Source organism: Salvelinus namaycush, chromosome 14 (assembly GCF_016432855.1).
Source record: "Salvelinus namaycush isolate Seneca chromosome 14, SaNama_1.0, whole genome shotgun sequence".
Lineage (NCBI taxonomy): Eukaryota > Metazoa > Chordata > Actinopteri > Salmoniformes > Salmonidae > Salvelinus > Salvelinus namaycush.
This window is the reverse complement of record NC_052320.1, coordinates 33,513,847-33,533,224: the sequence shown is the minus strand read 5'-3', so window position 1 is coordinate 33,533,224 and position 19,378 is coordinate 33,513,847. Positions and strand designations below refer to the sequence as shown.

The window sequence follows — 19,378 nt, the reverse complement described above, 5'->3', positions numbered from 1 at the left end:
AGAAGGGGGGGGCAATGCAAAAAGTCTGGGTAGCCATTGAGTAGCTTTTCAGGAGTCTTATGGCTTGAGAGTAGGAGCTGTTTAGAAGCCTCTTGGACCTAGACTTGGTGCTCCGGTACCGCTTGCTGTGTGGTAACAGAGAGAAAAGTCTATGACTAGGGTGGCTGGAGTCTTTGACAATGTTTAGGGCCTTCCTCTGACATTGCTTAGTAAATAGGTCCTGGATGGCAGGAAGCTTGGCCCCGGTGATGTACTGGGCCGTACGCACCACCCTTTGTAGTGCATTGCGGTCGGAGGCCGAGCAGTTGCAATACCAGGCAGTGATGCAACCGGTCAGGATGCTCTCGATGGTGCAGCTGTAAAACCTTTTGCGGATCTGAGGACCCATGCCAACTCTTTTCAGTCTCTTGAGGGGGAATAGGTTTTGTCGTGCCCTCTTCACGACTGTCTTGGTGTGCTTGGACCATGTTAGTTTGTTGGTGATGTGGACGCCAAGGAACTTGAAGCTTTCAACCTGCTCCACTACAGCACTGTCGATGAGAATAGGGGCGTGCTCAGTCCTCCTTTTCCTGTAGTCCACAATCATCTCCTTTGTCTTGATCACGTTGGGGGAGAGGTTGTTGTCCTGGCACCACACGGCCAGGTTACTGACCTCCTCCCTATAGGCTCATCGTTGTCGGTGATCAGGCATCATCGTTGTCGGTGATCAGGCCTACCACTGTTGTGTCATCAGCAAACTTAATAATGGTGTTGGAGTCGTGCCTGGCCGTGCAGTCATGAGTGAACAGGGAGTACAAGAATGTACTGAGAACGCACCCCTGAGGGGCCCCCGTGTTGAAGATCAGCGTGTTGTGTTGTTACCCTTACCACCTGGGGGTGGCCCGTCAGGAAGTCCAGGATCCAGTTGCAGAGGGAGTTGTTTAGTCCCAGGGTCCTTAGCTTAGTGATGAGCTTTGAGGGCACTATGGTGTTGAACGCTGAGCTGTAGTCAACGAATAGCATTTTCACATAGGTGTTGCTTTTGTCCAGGTGTGAAAGGGCAGTGTGGAGTGCAATAGAGATTGCATCATCTGTGGATCTGTTGGGGCGGTATGAAAATTGGAGTGGGTCTCGGGTTTCTGGGATAATGGTGTTGATGTGAGCCAAAGCCTTTCAAAGCATTTCATGGCTACAGATGTGAGTGCTACAGGTCGGTAGTCATTTATGCAGGTTACCTTAGTGTTCTTGGGCACAGGGACTATGGTGGTCTACTTGAAACATGTTGGCATTACAGACTCTGATAGGGAGAGGTTGAAAATGTCAGTGAAGACACTTGCCAGTAAACCCATGTCCCACAGCTCTTCTTCTTGTTTGTCGAGTCAACCAGCATTTTGTCTCAGCTAGTCTCTCGGTTTCTTGCCCTCCAGGTTTTGACCCTTGCCTGTCCTGACTCTGAGCCCACCTGCCTGACCTCTCTGCCTGCCCCTGAGCCTGCCTGCCTTGACCTGTCGTTTGCCTGCCCTGTTGCTGTAATAAACTTTGTTACTTCAACACAGTCTGCATTTGGGTCTTGAAATCTTGTGGTTCTGCCTCTCCTTAAATGTTTGTCAATGAGAATAGGCACTTACCGTAAAACTTACATTGATAGCCTGTGCGTTTATTTGCTTAAATCACTGAACACAACAGACGCTTTTTAGAGACAGGCTTCTATTTGAGCCTTAATTTCCTTAATACACACAGCTTTTGCTTATTTTCATAGTTAATTGTTTTATTCCAGCATTCACTTCCAATATTTTAGTCGATTTCTGGGGGTTTGTTTACTGTTTTTGTGCTTGCAAGTTAGCTAGCAGTTCTCAGCTGTTAGCAGCCAATGGCAAGAAGTTTCTTACTGGCAATAAAAACAGATGATTGACATAATTTTTTCAAGTCATTACAGAATTATTTAATTTAACAAATTAAACCATAAACCTTGTAAACAATTAATGGTAACCCCGTAAACAATTCATTTAGACCCAGAGTTTATTTGAAACTGGTTTATTTGCTGAAATGTGTGCCGTTGCCCGGAGACTCAGCGTTTAATGGAAGTTTTACGGTATTCAAAATGATTCACAGCTATAATTGCTACCAAAGGTGCTTCCACCAAGTACTAACTCTGGGTTGTGAAGACATGAGCAATCAAGACATACATATTTTCTTATGAAGAAACAGTTATATATATTTTTCTTTCACTTTGAGAATGTGGAGCAGGTTGAATAGATACATAGGATTCTTTTTTAATTGAATCCCTTTTTAGATTTAGTTTTAAGGCAGCAAAATGTGAAACTTTGCAATGGGTGTGTAGAATTTCACTAGACACTGTATCTATCTGAAAGTTTTGTAACGTTGCACCCTTCTGAACAGGCCCCAGATCAAATATGCTGTAAACCATCAGGACTGTTCACACCTCCTCTGATACAGTACATAGCATGTAAATACTGAATTCAGTTCAACTAGAGAAAACACTACACTCGCCAACCACACCAAATCTTAACGGAGGACATACAGTACAGTAATACCTCTGGGTCCAGACACAATCTAAATTAAACAAACACATATGTTGTACGATGTCCTTTTTCAAACAAATCTAGAGCATCTTTGTGTTTCTCCTTCCATGACAGTCAGCCTCCATCTTCCCGACTAGCAGCCAACACAAGCCCCTACTGAGCCACGGGAAATAATCTACTAAATCTTTCAAAAGCCTCCTTTCCCTATCCCTTCTTCATGACTAAGATAGAAAACAGCAGCAGCGAGTCTGCCTTACTGGCTGACTGAGGATTTGCAGCAGTAGTCATGCTGAAGTCAGTGTCCCAGGAGTGGGAAATAAATCAATCCATCCATCCATCCTCCCCTCCACCACCCTGCTCTCCCTACCCAGCGTGCTCTTGGCCGGACACAGGGTCCCACACACAGTCCAGGCCATGGGCAGCATCTCCATGCAGCATCCACCCCTTCCCTTCCTCCCTCCATTCCTCCATTCCTTCTCCATCCATTCTTCCCAACATTAGCTTGTGTGAGGCTAACACTTACCCTGTTCCGGGTAGGGGGCCGACTCATGTAGGGGTTTTGCACTACGCTAGCGCTAGTCATTCAGACGACTGATGGTGGCCCGAACTAACAAAAATGAAGATCTCTTGTCACCGCCCCAAAAGAGACCAGAGGAAGAAGCGCAGAGGCGTCAAGCTGCTATACTAATTGTCCAGGACAGTTACAGCAGTTACAGTGGTGTGCCAGCCAGTGAGCAACGGCCAGCACTACACCCCCACCTTTTCCCCTCCTCCGCCCCTCACTATGACATGTCAGACAGGGAGTGCTTTCTGTGCCTATCAGAGGACGCCTTTCTGTTCTACAAACACCAGCAAAATATTCCCACAAGTAAATTATTCAGGTCGCTTTTGCACTAAAAGCTTTTCATTGTCTGAACCACTAGAAATACATTTTTTGCCTGTTCCGTTGTATGTGTGTGTATATAAAATGTAAAACACACCCTCACTGGCTCCACAAGAGGTGAATAACATAGTTTGTAGGACTGCAAGTCCATCTCTTATGAGGGACCAACGATTAAAATCGTATTATAGTGTTTAATGGGATGTTGCATAGTTAGTTGCGGTCTGGGGGCACAGAAGGTGTGTGTGTGTGTGTGTGTGTGTGTGTTTGGTTTTACTATCCTTGTGGACCAGAAGTCCTCACAAGAATGGTAAAATAAGGAACATTTATTTTGCCAGTCCCAACAAGGAAAAAGGCTATTTTAGGCTCAAGAGTTCGGTTTAGGGTTAGAATTGGGGCTTGGGCTAGAATTAGGCTTAGTGTTAGGGGTTAGGGAAAATAGGATTTTGAATGGAAATCAATTGTTTGGTCCCCACAAGGATAGTAAAACAAATGTATATGTGTGTGTGTGTGTGTGTGTGTGTGTGTGTGTGTGTGTCAGTCACATAGCGCCTTGGACATAAACCATGTTTATGCCTGCTCTGTAAAGTTTCTTAAAACACCACTTTTCCATCACTGCATGATCTGCTCTTTCTCCATAACTCATTGGCCCTGTGAATCATTTCAAAATCTTCCTTCCATCCATCCAACAAGGTTGGAATTGTATAACCAATAAGAGTCCAACCATATACCAATCAGTGATCCACTCAAGGAGGAGGAAACATTCAAACACATTGTACTAGCTCATCTTTTATACTGAAATCACTGTCCAACTTCCCATCAATACAAAGATAGCCATCAACGTTGTACCACTTGGAAGTACAAAAGCACGGCTGCATAAAGTCTGCAGTTCCAACGCAGTGTTTCTCCACACAACTAACAGGACCAGGTTTGTCTGAAAATTGTTCTATTATTTAGGATCCACCATTTGCCAGCCATGTCCCAGCCAACCCTAAATAGAAAACTCTGATATCCATTGGTTTACTGCTTGGTACTTTTTAATGGAGTCTTTAAGTTCGCTGCTGTCGGAATGTGTCAGTTTGTAACATCCCAGTGCTTCCCACGGGTAGAGGGTAAGGAAAACGTGTGTGTGTGTGTTTGCGTGCATGTGTGCGCATGCTCCGTGGGTACCTGCTACCCCCTGGGCCGTTAGCCAATTCATATTGATTGGAAAGACTGGCATAGTTATAAGCAATACAATAGCTCCCCTTTGCTCTCCGGTAGGCTACATGTAATTTTGCCATATTGCATAGCTGTCCAATCCTCGGGGCAATGGGTTGTTTGTCGACAGTGGCTAAGGGTTTCATTGGAATCAAAGGGGACACAGGTCATCAGAGATAATGTGGTTTTACATTGTGCTTGAGATATGTATACAGTACATATACAGGTAACTGCCAAAATAAAGGAAACACCAAAATAAAGTGTCTTAATAGGGCGTTGGTTCACCACGAGCAGCCAGAACAGCTTCAATGTGCCATGGTATAGTGTCTGGAACTATATTGGGTGGATACAACACCATTCTTCCACGATAAATTCCATCATTTGGTGTTTCGTTGTTAGTGGTGGAAAAAGCTGTCTCAGGCACCGCTCCAAAATCTCCCATAAGTGTTGAGATCTGGTGACTGAGACACAAACATACATACACACACGCGTGCACACACACCCTTTAAACCCATATGCTTCTTTGAAACAACTCTTTCAAAGTCACCGAGAACTCTTCTTCTAGCCATGGTAGCCAAAACAATGGGCAACTGGTCATTTTTATACATGACACTAAGCATGATGGGATGTTAATTGCTTACATGTAATTAACTCTGGAACCACACTTGAGGAAGCAACTGCTTTCAATATTCTTTTTTATCCCTCATTTACTGAAGGGTTTCCTTTATTAAGCAGCTACATGTAAATGTGTTTGACATACAGTACCAGTCAAAAGTTTGGACACACCTACTACACACCTATGTAGAAAATAGTACAAATAAAGAAAAGCCCTTGAATGAGTGTGTGTCCAAACTTTTGACTGGTAAATATACTGAGTGTACAAATCATTATGGACACCTTCGTAATATTGAGTTGCACCACATGTTGACTACATTTTTCCCACAGTTGAGTCAAGTTGGCTGGATGTCCTTTGGGTGGTGGACCATTGTTGATACACACGGTAAACTGCTGAGTGTGAAAAACAGCAGCTTTGCAGTTCTTGACACAAACCGGTGCGCCCGTCACCTACTATCATGTAAGGCACATAAATATTTGGTCTTGCCCATTCATGCTCTGAATGGCACACATACGCAATCCATGTCTCAATTGTCTCAAGGCTTAAAATGTGTTCTTTAACCCGTCTCCTCCCCTTCATCTACACTGATTGAAGTGGATTTAACAATTGATATCAATAAGGGATCATAGCTTCCACCTGGATTCACCTGGTCAGTCTATTTCATGGAATGCGCAGGTGTTCTTAAAGTGGAACTGACAACGTTTGAACTACTTTGAAGATATGAAACAAACAGAATCATGATATTGCCAAAAATATTACATTCCTAGTTTATGCTACAAAACCAACTTTAAAAATAGGTTATATTTTTCTTACAATTACATGACGAACAGTAAGGCATTGTTATCAGAATAGAAGGATACAGATTAATGTTGGATTAATATAATTCACTTATATATTTCTTGGTAGTCCCCAAAAAATGGCTAATTAAAGGAGGTAAATCACAGCTGGCCTGCTACATTGTTTGCTGCCTCCACCCATTCGGGATGCACTGTTTCAGTTTCAATGACTCAATATTTCGAACAAAAACAGACGACTGTAACTAAGGCTGGTAATGTCAATACAATCAAACTAGCAAGGGCACTGATCACAAGACAGTCATAACATGCCTAATAGGCTAGCGCACGTGTCAAACACAATGCCTGCTGGGTGAATAGGACACACAAGCGAGTATAAATTAGTCAGAAGTTCAGAATTCAACTTCAAATGTGCAGCTTGTAGCTGAGGGAAAGACACATGCCACAGTCCTAGCTGGACTACTAAAATGTTGCAGTCTGGCTTCAGTTTTTAAAGCTTGACAATGAATAAGCAAAAAACTAAACCTGCAACAAAACACCATGTAGAGGAGAAACATGTAGGCCTAGTGCAGCAATATTTGAGCAGCAGCCTAGTCCGGCTACTCAACAACAAGACTTTTTGAGTGCCTCTTACAGCAATGCTGCATTAAACTGCACCGGTGGTCCATTCAGTGCAAAAAAACTAAAAACATGTTTTAAGTTTAAATGTTACAACAACCTACAGCTACGTTTTTGTTATTTGGAGTTTTTATATATACAGTGCACTCGAAAAGGATTCAGACCCCTTGACTTTTTCCACATTTTGTTACGTTGCAGCCTTATTCTTGAATGGATTAAATAGTTTTTCCCCCTCATCAACCTACACACAATACCCCATAATGACAAAGCAACAACAGGTTTAGAAACTTTTGCAAATGTATAAAAAAAAAGATATAATATCACATTTACATAAGTATTCAGACCCGTTACTTAGTACTTTGTTAAACGTCGTTATAGGAACAAAATTGAGTCCCAGTTCAACGGCTCAGACACGAGACATACGTGGCAGGGTCTACAGACAATCACGGATTATAAAAGGAAAACCAGTCACGTCGCGGACACTGATGTTTTGCTTCCGGAAAGGCTGAACACCTTCTTCGCTCACTTTAAGGATAATAGTGTTCCACCGACGCGGCCCGCTGTCAAGGACTGTGGCCTCTCCTTCTCTGTGGCCGATGTGAGTAAGACATTTAAGCATGTTAACCCTCGCAAGGCTGCCGGCCCAGATGGTATCCCCAGCCCCGTCCTCAGAGCATGCGCAGACCAGCTGGCTGGTGCATTCACAGATATATTCAATCTCTCCCTATCCCAGTCTGTTGTCCCCACATGCTTCAATATGACTACCATTGTCCCTGTACCTAAGAAAGCAAAGGTAGTTGAACTAAATGACTATCGCCCCGTAGCACACACCTCCGTCATCATGAATTGTTTTGAGAGACTAGTCAAGGATCATATCACCTCTGCCTTACCTGACGCACTTCAATTTGCGTACCACACCAATAGATCCACAGACGATGCAATCGCCACCACATTGCACACTGCCCTGTCCCATCTGGACAAGAGGCATACCTATGATAGTTCCTTGACTATAGCTCAGCATTCAACACCATAGTACCCTCCAAGCTCATCATCAAGCTCGAGGCCCTGGGTCTGAACCCCGCCCTGTGCAACTGGGTCCTGGACTTCCTGATGGGTCGCCCCCAGGTGGTGAAGATAGGAACAACAACTCCTCTTCGCTGATCCTCAACACTGCGTGCGTGCTCAGCCCCCTCCTGTTCTCCCTGTTCACCCATGACTGCATGGCTAAGCACGTCTCCAACTCAATCATCAAGTTTGCAGACGACACAACAGTAGTAGGCTTGATTACCAACAATGATGAGACAGCCTACAGGGAGGAGGTGAGGGCTCTGGGAGTGTGGTGCCAGAAAAATAACCTTTCACTCAACATGAACAAAACTAAGGAGATGATCATGGACTTCAGGAAACAGCAGAGGGAGCACCCCCCTACCCACATTGATGGGGCCGCAGTGGAAAACTTAGAAAGCTTAAAGTTCCTTGGCGTACACATAACTGACAAACTGAAATGATCCACCCACACAGACAGTGTGGTGAAGAAGGCGCAACAATGCCTCTTCCACCTCAGGAGGCTAAAGAAATTTGGCTTAACACCTAAAACCCTCACAAACCTTTACAAATGCACAATTGAGAGCATACTGTCGGGCTTTATCACCACCCGGTACGGCAACTGCACCGTCCACAACCGCAAAGCTCTCCAGAGAGTGGTGTGGTCTGCACAACACATTACAGGCGAGGTCAGTACAGGAGCATCAACGCTGGGACCGGGAGACTGAAAAACAGATTCTATCTCAAGGCCATCAGACTACAAAACAGCCATCACTAGCACATAATAGGCGGCTGCCTATAGACATAGATTAGGAATCACTAGCCACTTTAATAATGTTCTGTATCGAGCATTACTCACCTCATATGTATAAACTGCACTCCACACTATTCTACGGTATCTTAGTCACTTTTAAACTGTGTTTACATATTGCATCACCCATTTCATATGTATATACTGTACTCTACACTTTGCCACTGTATCTTAGTCCAATGCCGCTCTGACATATATGTATATATATTCTTAATCCATTCCGAACTTAGATGTACGTGTATTTTGGGTATACAGTGGGGCAAAAAAGTATTTAGTAAGCCACCAATTGTGCAAGTTCTCCCACTTAAAAATATGAGAGAGGCCTGTAATTTTCATCATAGGTACACTTCAACTATGACAGACAAAATGAGAAAAAAAAATCCAGAAAATCACATTGTAGGATTTTTTATGAATTTATTTGCAAATTATGGTGGAAAATAAGTATTTGGTCAATAACAAAAGTTTATCTCAATACTTTGTTATATACCCTTTGTTGGCAATGACAGAGGTCAAACGTTTTCTGTAAGTCTTCACAAGGTTTTCACACACTGTTGCTGGTATTTTGGCCCATTCCTCCATGCAGATCTCCTCTAGAGCAATGATGTTTTGGGGCTGTTGCTGGGCAACACGGACTTTCAACTCCCTCCAAAGATTTTCTATGGGGTTGAGATCTGGAGACTGGCTAGGCCACTCCAGGACCTTGAAATGCTTCTTACGAAGCCACTCCTTCGTTGCCCGGGCGGTGTGTTTGGGATCATTGTCATGCTGAAAGACCCAGCCACGTTTCATCTTCAATGCCCTTGCTGATGGAAGGAGGTTTTCACTCAAAATCTCACGATGCATGGCCCCATTCATTCTGTCCTTTACACGGATCAGTCGTCCTGGTCCCTTTGCAGAAAAACAGCCCCAAAGCATGATGTTTCCACCCCCATGCTTCACAGTAGGTATGGTGTTCTTTGGATGCAACTCAGCATTCTTTGTCCTCCAAACACAACGATTTGAGTTTTTACCAAAAAGTTATATTTTGGTTTCATCTGACCATATGACATTCTCCCAATCTTCTTCTGGATCATCCAAATGCTCTCTAGCAAACTTCAGACGGGCCTGGACATGTACTGGCTTAAGCAGGGGGACACGTCTGGCACTGCAGGATTTGAGTCCCTGGCGGCGTAGTGTGTTACTGATGGTAGGCTTTGTTACTTTGGTCCCAGCTCTCTGCAGGTTATTCACTAGGTCCCCCCGTGTGGTTCTGGGATTTTTGCTCACCGTTCTTGTGATCATTTTGACCCCACGGGGTGAGATCTTGCGTGGAGCCCCAGATCGAGGGAGATTATCAGTGGTCTTGTATGTCTTCCATTTCCTAATAATTGCTCCCACAGTTGATTTCTTCAAACCAAGCTGCTTACCTATTGCAGATTCAGTCTTCCCAGCCTGGTGCAGGTCTACAATTTTGTTTCTGGTGTCCTTTGACAGCTCTTTGGTCTTGGCCATAGTGGAGTTTGGAGTGTGACTGTTTGAGGTTGTGGACAGGTGTCTTTTATACTGATAACAAGTTCAAACAGGTGCCATTAATACAGGTAACGAGTGGAGGACAGAGGAGCCTCTTAAAGAAGAAGTTACAGGTCTGTGAGAGCCAGAAATCTTGCTTGTTTGTAGGTGACCAAATACATATTTTCCACCATAATTTGCAAATAAATTCATTAAAAATCCTACAATGTGATTTTCTGGATTTTCTTTTTTCATTTTGTCTGTCATGGTTGAAGTGTACCTATGGTGAAAATTACAGGCCTCTCTCATCTTTTTAAGTGGGAGAACTTGCACAATTGGTGGCTGACTAAATACTTTTTTGCCCCACTGTATGTTGTGAAACTGTTAAATATTACTTATTAGATATTACTGCACTGTCGGAGCTAGAAGCACAAGCATTTCGCTACACCTGCAATAGCGAAACATCACTGGCATGATGTCAGCTGGTCCTTTTGTGGCAGGGCTGAAATTAAGTGGAAATGTTTTTTGGGGATTCAGTTCATTTGCATGGCAAAGAGGGACTTTGCAATTAATTGCAATTCATGTGATCACTCTTCATAACATTCTGGAGTATATGCAAATTGCCATCATACAAACTGAGGCAGCAGAATTTGTGAAAATTAATATTTGTGTCACTCAAAAATTTTAACAGGCTGTAAAAAAACTGTCCTTTTAATGTCTGTGATAAGAAAAAATGGAGGATTGATCAACAACATTGTAGTTACTCCTCAATACTAACCTAATTGACAGTGAAAAGAAGGAAGCCTATACAGAATACAAATATTCTAGAACATACATCCCTTTAGCAACAAGGCAGTAAAGTAATGTTGCAAAAAATGCTGCAAAAAAATGTGCGTTTAACTTTTTGTCCTGAATATAAAGTGTTATGTTTGGGGCAAATTCCATACACCACATTACTGAGTAACACTCCATATTTTCAAGCATAGTAATGGCTGCATCATGTTATGGGTATGCTTGTAATCGTTAAGGACTGGGGAGTTTTTCAGGATAAAAAAATAAATAAACGGAATAGAGCGAAGCACAGGCAAAATCTAAGAAGAAAACCTGGTTCAGGCTGCTTTCCACCAGACAATGGGAGATGAATTCACCTTTCAGCAGGATAATAACCTAAAACACATGGCCAAATCTACACTACCGTTCAAAAGTTTGGGATCACTTAGAAATGTCCTTGTTTTTGAATGAAAAGCAAAAGTTTTGTCCAAGTGATCAGAAATACATTGTAGACATTGTTAATGTTGTAAATGACTATTGTAGCTGGAAATGGCAAATGTTTTATAGAATATCTACATAGGCGTACAGAGGCCCATTATCAGCAACCATCACTTCTGTGTTCCAATAGCACGTTGCATTTAAAAGGCTAATTGATCATTAGAAAACCCTTTTGCAATTATGTTAGCACAGCTGAAAATTGTTGTTCTAATTAAAGAAGCAATAAAACTGGCCTTCTTTAGACTAGTTGAGTATCTGGAGCATCAGCATTTGTGGGTTCGATTACAGGCTCAAAATGACTAGAAACAAATAACTTTCTACTGAAACTCATCAGTCTATTCCTGTTCTGAGAAATGAAGGCTATTACATGTGTGAAATTGCCAAGAAACTGAAGATCTTGTACAACGCTGTGTACTTCTCCCTTCACAGAACAACGCAAACTGGCTCTAACCAGCATAGAAAGAGGAATGGGAAGCCCCAGTGCATAACTGAGCAAGAGGACAAATACATTAGAGAGTCTAGTTTGAGAAACAGACGCCTCACAAGTCCTCAACTGGCAGCTTCATTAAATAGTACCCGCAAAACACCAGCCTCAGTGAAGAGGCGCCTCCGGGATGCTGGCCTTCTAAGTAGAGTTGCAAAGAAAATGCCATATCTCAGACTGGCCAATAAAAAGAAAAGATTAAGATGGGCAAAAGAACACAGACACTGGACAAAGGAACTCTGCCTAATCTAAAGAAGGCCAGTTTCATTGCTTCTTTAATCAGCACAATAATTTTCAGCTGTGCTAACATAATTGCAAAAGGGTTTTCTAATGATCAATTAGTCTTTTAAAATTATAAACTTGGATTAGCTAACACAACATGCCATTGGAACACAGGAGTGATGGTTGCTAATAATGGGCATCTGTATGCCTATGTAGATACTCCATTAAAACTCAGCCGTTTCCAGCTACAATAGTCATTTACAACATTAACAATGTCTACACTATATTTCTGATAAATTTGATGTTATTTTAATGGATAAAAAGTTTGCTTTTCTGTCAAAAACAAGGTAATTTCTAAGTGACCTCAAACTTTTGAACGGTAATGTACACTGGAGTTGCTTACCAAGACGACAGTGAATGTTCCAGAGTGACTTAAATCTACTTCAAAATCTATGGCAAGACCTGAAAATGGTTGTCTAGCAATACTGTCAATTAATATTTCGGTATTTTATTTTCAATAAATTTGCTAACATTTCTAAAAACATGTTTTCGCTTGATTGTTATGGAGTATTGCATGTAGATGGGTGAGATCATTTTTTTAAATTTAATACATTTTGAATTATGTCTGTAAGACAACATAATGTGGAATAAGGGGGTAATAAAGGGGGTAATGAAGCGGTATGAATGCTTTCCCGAAGGCACTGTACCTACTGTATATATACTGAGTATACAAAACATTAAGAACACATGAGTTGTGTTCGAATACTCATACTAACCGCACTAGCCGTACTATTTGTAACGTGATTTGAGTATATCGTATGCTTATTGGTCATAGTATGGATATAGTTAGTATGCCAAAAGTTCCCGGATATCGTACTAAATTCTCCAAAATACGAAGTATCTATGCAGTGGACACTTCTTCTGTGCTTTTAGGGCCCATAATGCAATTCTTCAGAAAATGGGCATGGCTTTAAAACATTTTCAGATTTTTAGAAAATGGCAGAAAATATGCAGCCGAAGTCCGACGACAGCGGATACAAATTCATTGCTTTAACCAATTATGACAAATGTTAACAAAATGTTGTGCAATGTAATAAAGTAATGACTTTTCAAATAAGTTACACATTATGTTGGCTGACAATTTGTTAGCTACGCTATCCTTATGAACCTCATAGCATTACAGCAGTATGTACCAGTATGTTAGCTAGTTACCTAACTATAGTTGGTTACTAATATATCCAACTTGCCAGGCAATAATAGGATGCATAATAACTACCTAACTAAGTACCTGACGTTTATTGACTTGATTATTGACATCATTCTTAGCTAAGTGGTATAGTTGTTGTGCGTTTCAATGGACATTGTTAATTCTGGCTATCTACTCCGATTTCAGAGCACTCTTGTGCAGAATAACTGATGAATTTATGAATGCTCAACACCCGTTGAATATGGCCGATGTCAGTAAATGTTGGCAAAAAAGTATAATTAAATCGTTGCCAGCAGCACAGTTGCAGTCACCAACGCTCTGGATAACATGAAAACTGCCTAACCAGCTCTGCTAGGGCAAGTAAAATGATCAGAGTGAGGTGTTCTCTCATTTGGGTCTGGAAGTAGTTGGCTTGGCTGCTTGACTGCCGTTGAACACTCGGATCAACCCTACTTCTAGGCCAGAGCGTCCAGTGTGCGCTCTGAACGCTCCGAGAGCGAAACGCTCTGAATTTACGAATGGACAATCTGACAACACTCTGGATTTATGAATGCCCAGAGCGCACTCTGGCAATTAAATTTACGAATGCACCCAAAATCGAAAAATGTTTAGCTAGTCATTTGTTATGCTAACAAGCTAGCAAGAGGTTGCATAACAACCACATCAATTTCCGGCAGACAGGCAAAGCTCTAGTACGCTCAACTGAAACAATACTCTTCATTTACAGTATACTAAAATGAACTAATAGTATATAGTACGTAGTATATACTCATTAAGTATGTAGTATACAGTATGTTAGTGTGGGTATTCGAACACAGCTCTGCTCTTTCTATGACACAGACTGACCAGGTGAATCCAGGTGAAAGCTTTGATACCTTATTGATGTCACTTCAATCAGTGTAGATGAAGGGGAGAAAACAGGTTAAAGAAGGATATTTAAGCGTTGTGACAATTAAGACATGGATTATGCATGTGTGCCATTAAGTGCCATTACAACAAATGTAAGTGCCTTTGAACGGGGTATGGTAGTAGGTGCCTTGTGTACCGTTTTGTCAAGAACTGCAACACTGCTGGGTTTTTCGCATCTGTCATTCTCATTGAAAGCAAGTCTAAGAAGCGTTAGTGTAACGGTTGTCCTCCTCCTCTTCGTCCGAAGAGGAGGAGTAGGGATTGGACCAAAGCGCAGTGTTGTTATACGACATGATGATATTTATTAAAGTAAAGACGAAACACGAAAATACTTCAACAAACTACAAAACAAATAAACGATGTAGACAGACCTGAACTAGAGAACTTACATATACACGAAGAACGCATGAACAGGTACAGACTACACAAACGAACGAACAAACGAAACAGTCCCGTGTGGTGCACAGACACAGACACGGAAGACAACCACCCACAAACAAACAGTGTGAACAGCCTACCTTTATATGGTTCTCAATCAGAGGAAACGTCAAACACCTGTCCCTGATTGAGAACCATATAAGGCTAATTACCAATGACCTAAACATAGAAACACAAAACATAGAATGCCCACCCCAACTCACGCCCTGACCAACTAAACACATACAAAAACAAGAGAAAACAGGTCAGGAACGTGACAGTTAGATCATTTCTATATGCGTTGTCTCTATGCTTCCCGTTCTTAAGTGTTGTTTTTACATCTTTTACTTTCGGTTTTGTAAACCAGCTTCAAACAGCTGAAAATACAATATTTTTGGTTATGGAAACATGTTTCACAGCGGTTAAGATGGTACAATGATTCTCTACACTATACTTGCTTGTTTTGTCAAATAAACTGAAATGTGACTCGTTTCAGGAAACAGGAGCGCCATTTGAACGTAAACTTTTTTTAAAAATCAAAATGCAATTTTGGGCAGGAATGCCTTCTGGAACATGTGAACTTTCATGTGCCTTAATAACAAATGTGTATGCCATCTGTAAATACGAATAAAATTGTTAAATTACGAGCCTAGTTGGTTTAGCCACAGAAAAAGGGGGCAACCTTCCCACTAGCCATGATTGTCTGAGATGAGTTCGGATTGGTCTGCCATGAAGCACGCTTCTGTCTATAATATGAGCTGGTCAGTATGTGTAGGCAATCCTTTCTAACACGGCTTTTTTGAAAGATATCACGTAGTAGAACTGCATAAGTGTTGCTCTCCACTTTCTGGAGGACCGAGTTTTGAAATCAGTGGAATTAGAGTATGATAGCTAAGGAGATGGAGAAAATTCTGGTGTTTGATTGCAAATATGCAGACGGAGTCGAAAAGAGAACACACAGAAGGCTGTTGTATAAAACACTGGTCTCCGGATTACAACTTCAAACTAAGGGGCAACCATGGCATCCGTGACAGAGAGGGAGAAGCGTCCATCCATGTATATGAGTGAGAGAGTCTAGCTAGCTACATTTTCAGATATTATACATTTGTAATTTTGTCACAAAGTCGTTTTCATTTAAAAGTTTAAGTGTACTATTAGCCAGCCAGCTAACATTCCGTGTATGATCTGTGTAGTAATATTATTAATATTATTGTTGAGCTAGCTAGCTATATGTCTAAACAAAGACTCCACTATGCAAGTAACTATTCCAATAGAATGTTTATGATGTCACTGTGACAACTGTCAATAGACGTAGCTGGTAAATTCGCTCTGGCTATCTACTCAGATTTCAGAGCACTCTTGTCTAAGTGTGCAAGAGCAGAGAATAACTGACAAGTTTACGAACGCTCAACACCCGTTGAATATGGCCGGTGTCAGTAAACGTTGGCAAAAAAGCATCACAAAATGTTTTCCAGCAGCACAGTTGCAGTCACCATGCTCTGGATAACATAAAAACAGCCTAAACAGCTCTGGTGGGGCAAGTAAAATGGTCAAAGTGAGCTGTTCTCTCATTTGTGTCTGGAAGTGGCTAGCAAGCTAGCCAACGTTAGCCAGTTAGCTTAGGTGCTTGACTGCTGTTGTTAGGTCAGAAAGCTCGGATCAACCCTACTCCTCAGCCAGAGCGTCCTGTGTGCGCTCTGAACGCTTCCAGTGCGAAATGCTCTGAATTTACGAATGGACAATCTGACAATGCTATGAGTTTACAAATACCAAGAGCACACTCTGGCACTCCAAATTAAATTTATGAACACACCCGTAGTATAAACCAGCCGTTAGTCTTGAAATCTTCAGATGTTTAGTACATAGCCTCACATGTGAATCCTTAAAGAGATGGGTGGGGCTAAAGCTTAAGAGGGTGTGAACGATGCTGAATGGGTGTAGACAAAAAAGAGCTCTCCAGTAGGTACCAAAACATACAAGGACCATTTTCTCAAAGTGAGGTTAAAAGTTTATCAACTTTCAAAGCAGACTTTCCCATTGTTCCTCAACTGTAGTGTATGATATACAATTTTCTAGCTCTGAGTCTCTACTTTTATCCAATGTAAAAAAAAACATTTCAAATTTTGCTACATAAGACCGAATCGAGCTGGTCGTTCACAAATTAATTTTAGCAACCAGGAAATGGCAGAGCAATTTCTGCATAGTGCATCTTTAATATTTTATGAGCTGGTTCCACAGGCATACCACTGTGGTTCATTGACCGAGGAGTGACAGAGAATATGACTGTATATCCAGGGAGGAGGGATATAAGACAGACAAATTGTACCTGTAGTACTGCAGCTGTCGCTTGCTGGGACTCCCATGGCTCCCATACCGAGCACTGGAGAGAAAAATAGAAAATAGCGAGCAGGAGCGGGAGAGCATTGTCAAGCAAGCAAGAGAGATACAAGGCAACCTACAAGTAATACAAGGGTAAAATAAAACAGAACTACAATACTACAGCACTAAGCCAATTTTCCCTGCTGCTGTGAGGCTGTAATCTTTCAGCCATACATGTATGGCTCCACCTAGTGTTGATTCTGTGTGTGTGTGTGTGTGTGTGTGTGTGTGTGTGTGTGTGTGTGTGTGTGTGTGTGTGTGTGTGTGTGTGTGTGTGTGTGTGTGTGTGTGTGTGTGTGTGTGTGTGTACACGTTTTACTAAACTTGTGAGGACCAAGAGTCCTCACAAGAATAGTAATTCAGGGAAGTGAGGACATTTTGCCTGTCCTCACTTATAAAAAGGCTATTTTAGGCTTGGGTTAGGTTTAGGGTTAGGGTTAGAATTAGGGTTATAGTTGGAATTAAGATTAGGGGTTAGGTTTAGGGTTAGGGTTAGGGGTTAGGGAAAATTGGATTTTGAATGGGAATCAAGTTTGGTCCCCACCAGGACAGTAAAACAAATGTGTGTGTGTGTCTGTGTGTTTGTATGTGCATGTGTGTGTGCGTGTGTACTTTTTACTATACTTGTGAGTACCCAAAATCCTTACAAGAATAGCAAACCAACAACAATTCTGTGAAGTGAGGACATTTTGCCAGTCCTCACTTGGAGAAATACTATTTTAGGCTTAGGGTTTAGGTTAGGTTTAGGGTTAGAATTGGGGTTAGGGGTAGCAGTTATGTGTGTGTGTGTGTGTGCATGTGTGTGTGTGTGTGTGCGTAACACTAACCGTAACTCCTAAACCTAAAACTAACCCCAACTCCTAACCCTACCAAAAGTCCTCACAAGAATAGTAAACCAACAAAAATGCAGGGTGGTGAGGACATTTTGCCGGTCCTCACTTGTAAAAACGCTATTTTAGGTTTAGGGGTTTGGTTTAGGATTAGGGTTAGTGGTTAGGTTTATGATTATGATTAAGAGGGTTTCTGTTTGTGCTGGTATTAAACCCTGGGTTGCACAGGCCTATTGAAACTTCCTGCTCTGTTTGCATATTGCACGTCAGTCCGGTACCTATACAAAGTCCTCACAAGTATGATAAGTCATAGCTGTGTGTGTGTGTGTGTGTGTGTGTGTGTGTGTGTGTGTGTGTGTGTGTGTGTGTGTGTGTGTGTGTGTGTGTGTGTGTGTGTGTGTGTGTGTGTGTGTGTGTGTGTGTGTGTGTGTGTGTGTGTGTTGTACCTGTAGATCATGCCAGGGGATGCATGTTGTTTATGGGAGAGGCGCGCCGGCGAGTCCTGGTTGGATTCAGGATACATGAGGAGGTCACGAGGAGGGGAGCGTGGCGGGATGGAACGCCTGCTGTGGGGTCACGCTCTCACCTATGACCTCTTACCTCTGTGGACAGACAAGAAACGACAGGGTAAGACTGAACTTGCTGGGTTTAGAGAATGTATGGTGAGTCTTCCATAAAGTCTTTAAATAAATACAATATCTGAAACGAGATAGTGTTTCCAGAGGCTTCAGCGCTCTCAATTTTATATTGTTCTATTGTGCCTCCTAGAGTCTGCTAAGGGATTTTCATGACAATGTAGGGTATTTTGAAGGGTTGTAGCTGTCACATAGTGTTTATGTGGGGTGTGCATCACCATTTCAGAGGGGGAGAAGCATTAGCCTAAACCCTTCATGAAATTAATTTCTGAAGTCAGGCTGGGTTATTTTAAGGGTTTCTGCACATAGCCAAAGGGAAACAAGTATTGGTAAGATGTTTGCCTATCTGATGGTGTTTCTAGAAGCATCAGAAGTGTCATAAGGCTTATAATGTTCTACGGACAAACCCTCCAATAGTTGTTGCTGTTCTCTAACAATACCTGACCATTCTCAATCAGAACAAAGCAAGCAAATCACTTTAATAAAAGTCCCATTTAATTATTGCTTTTTACACATTTCTATCAGCAAAAATGTGACAATCATCCCCCACCCCTGGATTAAGACACTGTGGATTCATTTTCTGAACCAATCTACTTAAAGGCCAGTGTTCTCTCTGATTCTGTCCCCCTGTTGGATTCTATTTCCCCTAACTCTGTTTGAAAAGAAACGGAAAGGCAATATTTAAAAAATTCTAACAAATGTAGGATCATTGATATAAACACAATTGGATGTAGCAGATGATGTGGTGTCACTGTTAGAGATTTGGTTCAAATCTAAAAATGCCTATCCAAATGCATGGCTGTTGAATAAAATGGCCAACTCGAAAGGTTATTTTCACTGTATTAGTGAAGGTCATGTCCTACAGTATCATACACTGAGTATGATAAAAAAATAAAAATGCACACTGAAACCCACAGTTTAAATAAAATCCACTGTAAAACCAAGAGAGTTGTTCACCTTCCAGGTCATAGATAGAGAATGTATGGTGAGTCTTTTGGGCTCCTGAGTGGCACAGTGGTCTAAGGGACTGCATCTCATTGCAAGAGGCATCAC

The 19,378-nt window shown here is 41.9% G+C and overlaps 1 protein-coding gene across 2 annotated transcripts in view; it reads right to left on the bottom strand.

The window, feature by feature from the left end:
* LOC120058953 (voltage-gated potassium channel subunit beta-2) overlaps positions 1-18,213 on the bottom strand; it is a 96,791-nt gene extending 78,578 nt beyond the window's left edge. The window contains exons 1-2 of one of the 2 annotated variants that reach the window (XM_039007706.1): positions 18,137-18,213; positions 16,808-16,861 (exon numbers count right to left, since the gene is read on the bottom strand). In XM_039007706.1, the coding sequence (XP_038863634.1) occupies positions 16,808-16,861; positions 18,137-18,213 (131 nt within the window). The remainder of the gene's footprint in view (positions 1-16,807; positions 16,862-18,136) is intronic. The other variant, XM_039007708.1, reaches the window with a different exon arrangement.
* Between the last annotated feature and the right edge of the window lie 1,165 nt (positions 18,214-19,378).